Raw genomic sequence first — 9,478 nt, forward strand, 5'->3', positions numbered from 1 at the left:
ATACCTTACCAGTTATTTTATTTTGGGGGGGAACATATCCGGAGATGCTCAGGTGTTACTCCTGGCTTGTAACTCAGGAATTACTCCTGGTGGTGCTCCGGGGACCATTAAGGATCTAGGGACCTGTTTCAGTCCCCAAGCACCGGCAGGAGTAATTCTTGAATGCAGAGCCAGGAGTAAACCCTAAGCATCACTGGGTGTGGCCTAAATACAAAAAAATTTAAACCAAAAAAGTTCTTTAATGTTCTCCAACCCTTTGATACATAATAACAATTAATTGCAGAGATGGGGGCTGGGATTACACAGCAGGTAGGATGTTTGCCTTGCATATGGCCAACCAGGGTTCGATTCCCAGCACTGCATATGGTCCCCCGAGCACCGCCAGGAGTAATTCGTGAGTGCATGAGCCAGGAGTAACCCCTGTGCATTGCCAGGTGTGACCCAAAAAGCAAAAATAACAATAAATAAATAAATTGCAGAGATGGTCTTCTTTCATCAAATTCCACTGATTCGGAATTTTAGATCCTGCTGTTGAGCCTGTGGGCATAAGCAGGGGCCCTAGCAAGGATGAGTAAGCACATCTCCAGGATGATGATCCTGGGCAGAATTTCCAGTGATGCTGCCCACATCATTACTTAGGACACATACTTCCTCACAGACCTCTTAACGATGACTGTTCCTTCAGTTAAGTTCCTTCCAGGTTAAGCTACTCATTAGCATCAGAAATCGATTTATTAACCTCTGATTTGGAATAATCCAGAAAAGGTCCTTTATATGTCCTGGGACACTTGCCTACCACGTTGATGCTGCCACTGTGTCGAGCAGGGTTTGAGATGATCTTTAACCCAGCTTTAGAGAGGGAAGGGAGGAGGTACTGTCATTGCCTATTCCATCACAACTATATAGGAAAAAATGCAGAAACAGATTGCCAAAGGAAAAGGAACACTTTTTAATTTTTTGCTTTTTGGGTCCCACCTGGCAATTACTCCTGGCTCATGTACTCAGGAATTACTCCTGGTGGTGCTCGCGGGACCATTTGGAATGCTGGGAATTGAACCCAGGTCGGCCACGTGCGCGGCAAATGCCCTGCACACACTGTGCTATTGCTCCAGCCCCCTGAAGAGGAACACTTTTTTTTCTTTTTGGGTCACACCTGGCAATGCACAGGGGTTACTCCTGGCTCTGCACTCATGGAGTTACTCCTGGTGATGCTCAGGGGACCATATGGGATGCTGGGAATCGAACTCAGGTCGGCCGCATGCAAGGCAAACGCCCTACCCGCTGTGCTATCTCTCCAGCCCCTGAAGAGGAACACTTTTATCAGAAGCAGGGATGAAGGAATGATGGGCAAAATAATATAGAAGATGCTAGTTTTTTCAATTATATGCATTGGATTCTCAATGGGTATAATCATATCATCTGCAAATAATTATACATTCCTTTCTGTCTCCATTTTAGATATATACTGTAAAACGCTGAAGGTTGTGTGTTCACGGGCTCTCTGGACGGCTCTATCTCACCGCCCGCGTTCGTTGCCCTAGAGCCGCAGTGTGTAGCCTGGATGTGGACGGCTGTTGGCCAAGAGCAGACGAAGGAAGAGACGAGGGCCAGGCCGGTTGATCTTAGTAGCAGTTTATTACAAGGAAGTTTATCACATAGAAGAAATTTATGTTATGGAGGGCCTAGGTTCTCTCAAGCACAGGTTCCCCTTGCTAGTCTCTCAGTGGTCCATCTTGCAGCCCTGCTCTCTCTCTCCAGCTCCCTTCTGGTCTGGGCTGACATGCCACCCACTCAGGTAGCCAAATCAACATAAGAAAGCCCTACCTGACTGCCCCAGGCAAAATAACTCCTTAAGGTGTTTTTCTCTTTTCCTCAGTCCAAAAAACTATCAACTATCAACTATTCCTGAGGCTATGCAGGAAGGACAGAACAATGTTATCCTACATCTCCCCCTTTTTCTTTTTACAAAAAACACAAAATTTGAAACAGGAAAAATTACTAGCTATTTTTTTATGGACACAGTAAGAGATAACATTGAGACTTGTAGGGCAGCTCTCCTGGGAACTTCTTGCCACAGACTCAGGCTACAGTGCTCAGGCCAGATTAAACTTTCCTAACCCTAGCAGGGCCAAATCTAGTTATTACTTTTTGGATCATGACAACATTTGTCCATGACCGAGCTCTTAACTTATAGTTAAGCATTATGGCACTTTGGCCAGGCCCGTCTTGATGCCAGGGTAGCACATAGCTTACGGCTTGCCCTGGTTCCATCCTGTCCCTCGTCGGGACCCTGCTTTTACGGGTGCTAGGAAGTGAGAGCAACTGAGGCTTAAGTTGAGAAAGCAGATGCCCAGGAATGAAATATCACTGAGAGTCACATTAGAAAAGCATGTCTTCTTGTGTCCATACAAAAAGAACATTGCTCTGAATAAACTATGCTAAGGACTTAGGGAGAAGAGAAAAACAGTATTTACAAGTCAACAGAGCACAATGAAAGAAGTTACAAATAAACACAGAGGAATGGGAGCACTGTGATGAGAGCAACCCAATAAACCTAAACTACCTGAGATTATACATACAGGAAAGACAAAACAGTGCTATCCTACAATATACAGCTTGTTTATTTTCTTGCTTTTTATTTATTTTATTTTTTATTTTATAAAATAGTTCACAATATTTGATTACATTTAATATTCGAATCAACCAATCCCACCAACATTATGCCTTCCCACCACCATATTTCAGATGTTTCCATCCTGAACCCGAACCCCTGCCCCAAAGCAGAACCAAAATGATTTATTTTGTATTGTTTGTTATGAAAAAAACACTGAAAATGCTCCAAAAAAGTTTCCTTAGAGGAAACAGTGTAAAGATGGTTTTATTTCACCCAGGGGCCATTAAGACCTTCAATAAGAGATCATTAACATGTTGTTAAAGGTTGAGCCACATGTGCGTATATATATAAAATATTATACTATAAGTATCACTGTATCACTGTCATCCCATTGTTCATCGATTTCCTTGAGCCAGGCACTAGTAATGTCTCCATTTGTCCTAGTCCTGAGATTTTAGCAAGTGCCACACTGGAGGCTCTTTCAGGGTCAGAGGAATGAGACCCATCATTGGTACTGGGTTTTGGCATATCAAATATGCCATGGGGAGCTTGCCAGACTCTGTCGTGTGGGCAGGACACTCTCAGTAGCCTGCCAGGTTCTCCGAGAGTAAGAACTAGACAATAAAACCAGAGACTATATTATATGTATCTGTAAAAAATATATTTCCCCTTTAAGATTGGTTTCCCCCTACTTTAAACCCCATCAAATGTTGTGCAGTACTCTTGGAGTATGGGTGGTATGTTATGAGTTGTCATTCATGGTCACGTGGTCCAGGAATACATTCACTTGTGGGTGCGGCTGGACCCGAGTGTTTGGAGTGTGGCTGTGAGCATGGCAGCAGTTGAGTTCTGGGGGGTTTTGGCTGCAGGGGCTGGGTCCCTAGGGGCGGAGAGGGGTCTCACCCGCCCCTTCTGGGGCCCCAAATGACGTGGGGTCCGACGGCATGGTTACAGCATGTGTCGTGTTATGCTCCCTTTTTTGATGTTTTGTTTGTTTTGGGGGGCCACACCTGACGGTGCTCAGGGTTTACTCCTAGCTATACATTCAGGGATCACTCCTGGTGGGGCTTAGAGGGACCATATGGGGTGCCAGGGATCAAACTCTAGTAAGCCACATGAAGACAAGTGCCCTACTCACTGTACTATTGCTCCAGCCCTGGGAGATGGTTTTAGAAAGGCAAAAGGGAGACAGGTATGTGGCTCAGTGTTAGTGCACTTGCCTTGTATGTATGAGACTCTGGGTTCCCTTCCCAAGAAAGGAAAGGAAAAGATAGGAAGAAAAAAGGAAGAAAGAAAGAAAGAAAGAAAGAAAGAAAGAAAGAAAGAAATTAAGAAAGAAAGGGAGAGGGGAAGAATGAAGGAGGGAAGGAGGGAGCAGGGAAGGTGGGAGGAAGGGAGGGAAGGTGAGAAGGAGGGGAGGGAGGGAGAGGGAGGGAGGAGAGACAGGAAGAGGGAGGAAAGAAGGAAAAGAAGAAAGAGAAGAAAGTAAGAAAGGCAGGAAGAAGGACCCTTTCCTATGTATTTCATATGTACATTGTATATATGTAGCATATTAAGTCACTTTCTTGGCAGCTTCACAGGAGGTGCATGTGTGTGTATGAGTGTGTGTGTGTGTGTGTGTGTGTGATGTGTATATAATAGATACTACTTCCCAGGTTGCATGAGGCAGGTAGGTATTAGGCAGGATAGAGGCACTCTAATGTCGCTGATAGAGATAGAGGCTATGAAAATCAATTTACAGAAAGCCTATATTAAATGAGGTCAGGAGGCTAGGGTACTCACTTGATCACTTGACTTCCCCTTAATCATCGATTTGCTCGAGTGGGTGCCAGTAACGTCTCCATTCGTCCCTGTCGCATGCTAGTGTAGTCCATTGGCGTCTGTTATTCTGGGAACATGGAGAGCCTCAAACCGATCGTTCAGGGTCTTGACAAAGAAGTCTGACCATCTGGTAGGTGGGCGGCCACGCGGTCTTTTGACGTCCCTTGGAATCCAGTTGGTAACGGCTCTAGTCCAGCGTCCATCTCCAAATCTCATTACGTATCCAGCCCATCTGATTTTCGATGCCTTGGCAAACAAGACAGTATCCCTGATTCTTGACTGTCGACGGAGGTCGGAACTCCGGATTTTTTCTCTCATTTGAGTGAAACGTGATACTGTAAGCATAGTTCTTTCGATTCCTCTTTTGGGAGACCCGAATAGCGTTCTCATCCTGTTTTTGTAGGGCCCAGTCTCTGAGGCATATGTTAATGCAGGAAGAACAGTGGAATCAAAGAGATGTGCCTGAGCCGGAGGTTCTTTGTCCTCTTAGCTATTTCTTCGACTTTCTTGAAGGCGTTCCAAGCTGCTCTCTTCTTTCTGTGCAACTCAGGTGTCAGGTCATTTATCATGTTGACTTCTCGACCTAGGTACTCACAACTATTGCATTCGGAGATGTTCGTCCTGTTGAGAGTGAATGGAACGTCAGGAACGATACTGTTTCTCATAAACATTGTCTTTGTGAGATTCAGCTGTAGTCCAACCTTTCCACACTCACGGTCGAAGTCAGCCAGCATTTGTACCACTTGGCTAATGTTTGGTGTTACTAGAACGATGTCATCAGCAAAGCAGAGGTGATGTAGTTGCCTACCATCTATCTTCACTCCCATTCCTTCCCATTCCAGTTGTCGCATGGCATTTTCGAGGGTGGCACTGAAGAGTTTTGGTGAAATGATATCACCCTACCGAACCCCTCTCTTGACATCGATGATCACTTCTTTGTAGAATGGTGAGATCCTGGTATTGAATCCGTAATACAGCTCATGGAGGATCCTGATGTAATTAGTATGAATGCCCTGATTGGCTAGGGCTTCAATGACTGCTTCTGTCTCAATAGAATCAAAGGCCTTCTTTAAATCAATGAACGTTAGACAGAGCGGCATCTTGAACTCCCGAGAAACCTCAATGAGCTTGGTTATAGTTGGATATGGTCGATGGTGCTGAATCCTTTGCGGAACCGGCTTGCTTGTAAGGTTGTCCTTCATCTAGTTTTCTCCCAGTCCAATTCAGGATGATAAAAGTGAACAGCTTGTAGATGACAGACAATAGGCAGATCGGGCGATAGTTGCCAATGTTGTGGATATCTCCTTTCTTGTACAGTAGTGCAGTCCTTCTGGTTTTCCACTGGGATAAAAACTTGCATTCAGACAGGTAGTGCATGAAGAGCCAAGCCGGTGTATTGATGAGTACTGACGGCAGGTTCTTCAGGTGTTCGTGTCTGACCTTGTCTGGTCCAGGTGCTGTTCGTTTCTTTACTGATGAAATGGTGTGTCAGATTTTGGAAGGGAGAACGTTGGGAATGACATATCCATCCTGCAGAATTTGGTAAGTGGGCAGGTGGACGTGGCTATCGAAGAGGTTGAGTAGAAGTCATGGATAATCTTCTCCATTGCCCTTCTGGAAGATGTGAGAGATTCATCAGGATGTCGGAGGGCATTCATCTTGGTCTTGTAGTTGGCGAAGGACAGTCGGGCATTACAAATGCTTTTCCCAGCTTCTGCCGCATCTACCAGCACTGCTGCTCTTCTCTCTTTGAGGTAGGTCTTCCTTTATCGCATCACTGCACTGCTTTGCGAGCTCAGACATTGCTTGCGGTTGTCTGAGGCATGCTCCAAACAACATTGGCAAATAACCTCAAGAGTTTTCAAAGACAGGCATTTTTTGTGGCTATCTCTCTCTTGGTGTTCCTCGCACAATCGTGGAGGTGCTGAACCAGTCGATCCTATTACTTGTCAATGTTGTCAACAACGGCATCTTCCCATGTAGCAGCAATAGTGCCAAAGAGCTCCCAGTTGGTGGTCATTCTGGGATATCTCTTGAACTTTGCAGCCCTTTCTCCCGACTCTGTGAAGTAGAATTTTGCATGAAGGAGACAGCAGTTCCTGGCAAGCTATCTGTGGTGTATTCGATATACCAAAACCGGTAGATACAATGGGTCTCATTCCCTTGACCCTGAAGGAGTCACCAATACGGCAGCATCAAGAAGGATGAGGAAGGAGAGGCTGATAAAATCTCAAGGCCGAACTAGGCTGCCGAAACAAAGAAAGACAAAAACTATTGTCTGTACTTTCAATGCACGAACGCTGACATTAGATGCATCCATCGAGGACCTGATGGTACAAGCGCAAAAGATCAAGTATGACATCATTGGTCTGACCTAGATGAGAAGGCATCAATCACATCACGCTGTTTTCGACAATGGAGAATAACTGTTCCTCAGAACATGCAACAAAAGAGATGTCGGAGGTGTTGGTGTCCTTGTTAACACAAACTTGGCCATGAGCATTGATTCATTCGAATGCCTAACAACCCGAATCGGATGATTATACTTGAATAGATGTGGCTCACTGCCGGCAGTTTCTATCTTCATTGTCTAGGCATCAACATCCAATTATGATGAAGGAGAAATTGAGAAGTTCTACATGGAGCTAGAGAAGTTCTATAAAGAAGACCACACCTTCTACAAGATCATTGTGGGTGATTTTAATGCCAAGATAGGACCAAGAAGATCAGCCAAAGAACTCCACATCGGGACCCATGGCCTAGAATGGAACGAACAGGGTGAGAGACTGTCTGAGTTCATCATGTTGACCAAGACCATCCATGGTAACTCACAGTTCCAGAAGGCCGAATCTAATCGTTAGACATGGGAGTCTCCTGGTGGACAGTTCCACAACGAAAATGACCACATCATATTCAATCGACGGTTTTGCCTGACTGCTGTCACTGTTGTCCCAAAATTCCAAACGGGATCGGACCATCGTCTCCTTCGTGCAAAATTCTACTTCACAGGGTTCTCATACATGCACAATCATGGAACTTAAGCTATAGGACTCAGGATATGATCCCACCAACAACCGGAGTCCCTTAAACAGCTGATTCCTGATGGCCAAGACAATATTCGGACAAGCGACTTTCTACTAACAAATCAAAACTCCCCAAGTCCTACAGTAAAGTATCCATTAAAATTGGAAAGAGGGGGGCGGCGTCGGGCTGCAGGAGAAGATGGCGGTCTCCACAGGAGTTAAGGTTCCTCGTAATTTTCGCTTGTTGGAAGAACTTGAAGAAGGACAAAAAGGAGTAGGCGATGGTACGGTTAGCTGGGGACTCGAAGACGATGAAGACATGACACTTACAAGGTGGACAGGCATGATTATTGGGCCACCAAGGACGAATTACGAAAACAGAATATATAGCCTGAAAGTAGAATGTGGACCTAAATACCCAGAAGCTCCTCCGTCAGTTAGATTCGTAACCAAAATTAATATGAATGGAATAAATAATTCCAGTGGAATGGTGGATGCACGGAGCATACCAGTGTTAGCAAAATGGCAAAATTCATATAGCATTAAAGTTGTACTGCAAGAGCTAAGACGTCTAATGATGTCCAAAGAAAATATGAAGCTTCCACAGCCACCAGAAGGACAAACATACAACAATTAATTTTAATGGATCTCAAACGTCTTAAATCAACAACCTTCTACTCATGTTAATGTCTTGATTAAATATCACAATGCAAAATACCCACACATTAAGTAAAAGAATTCCAGCTGGCAAAACATGACCTGGACATTTATAAGAATGTATGTACACCCATTATGTTTTCAGGTGACAGGAGGAAAGACGCAGCACAATTTTTTTCTCTTGTTAAGGCACTGTCATTTAGGCATAAGCCTGGAGCACTCCAAATAGAATCCAGGTTTGCAAGGTGAAAGCACGGTGAGAAGGGTCAGGTGGCCGTGGCGGCGTGTGTGTCTCTGAGAAGCCGGTCTCGCCAGAGGGAAACCAGAAATGGCATGCTTATCCATCTTAGTGAAGGCTACCGTTCCAATTGTCTAAAGTAGCAGGTAAAATGAATATTGTCACAAATTGTGTTCAGTTTTAACGCAGTGTGGGTGCTGATTAGTAGTAGTATCAAAAGTAAGTTCAGGATTGTTTTGATACCTGTATTTATAATTTAAAAAAATGTCGTGGGGAGGTCAATGAATTTCTGTTAAAAGCCGTTCCTGTGTGTTACATGTAACAGACATGGTAAATATTTGTTTACAGTCTTTGACAAACCATGCTATCAGTTTCAGTGAAATCAACAAAAAGGAAATAGGTGTATGGCTATGTGATTTTGAGATTAAAGTTAGTCTTGAAATGTAAATAAAATGTGGAATATGTCCTCAAAAAAAAAAATTGGAAAGAGGGGCCAGAGTTATAGTACCATGAGTAGGGAGCTTGTCTTGCACCTGGCTGACCTTGGTTCGATATCCAGCATCTCATAAGGTCCTGTGGGAGAACTAGGAATGATTCCTGAGTGGAGAGCCAAGAATAACACTTGAGCATTGCCAGATGTGGCCCAAAACCTAAAAACAAGCAAAAATAAAATCCAAAAGATTCTGGGGCCAGTGAGGTAGTACAGGGAGGTATGGTGTTTGCCTTTCATATGTCCAATCCTGGTTTTATACTGCCACCACAAATGTTCCCCTGGGCATTTCCAGGGTTCTCTTTTGAACACAGAGCCAGAAATGTCTCTGAGCACTGCTGGGAGTAGCCTTAAGGCCCAAATAACAAACGAATGGCCTCAATATGTCCCATACTTCTTATGGGAAGTGACGCTGCTTCTCCATTCCTGTAGAAGGAAAAAGGCTTGACAAGGAAAAAAGCTCTATCAATAGGTGCTGACTTTTGTTTTCAAAAACCACACTCATGGGCTGGATTGATAGCACAGCGGGTAGGGCGTTTGCTTTGCACGTGGCCAACCGGGGTTCGATTTCCAGCATCCCGTATGGTTCACCAAGCACCACCAGGAGTAATTCCTGAGTGCAGAGCCAGGAGTAA

At 44.5% G+C, this 9,478-nt stretch overlaps 1 protein-coding gene across 1 annotated transcript; it reads left to right on the forward strand.

Annotated features, from left to right (window-relative positions):
- The first annotated feature begins 7,636 nt into the window (after positions 1-7,636).
- On the forward strand, positions 7,637-8,833 carry LOC130034283 (ubiquitin-conjugating enzyme E2 variant 2). The gene has a single exon (XM_056125853.1). The coding sequence runs from the start codon at positions 7,658-7,660 to the stop codon at positions 8,093-8,095; it is 438 nt and encodes a 145-aa protein (XP_055981828.1). The 5' UTR covers positions 7,637-7,657; the 3' UTR covers positions 8,096-8,833.
- The last annotated feature ends 645 nt before the right edge of the window (positions 8,834-9,478 follow it).

The sequence above is a fragment of the Sorex fumeus genome, unplaced genomic scaffold (assembly GCF_029834395.1).
Source record: "Sorex fumeus unplaced genomic scaffold, SorFum_2.1 ptg000058l, whole genome shotgun sequence".
Lineage (NCBI taxonomy): Eukaryota > Metazoa > Chordata > Mammalia > Eulipotyphla > Soricidae > Sorex > Sorex fumeus.

Bases quoted from the DNA above. Each gene is read 5' to 3' on its own strand.
- LOC130034283 (XM_056125853.1), top strand. From the start codon at position 7,658: ATGGCGGTCTCCACAGGAGTTAAGGTTCCTCGTAATTTTCGCTTGTTG.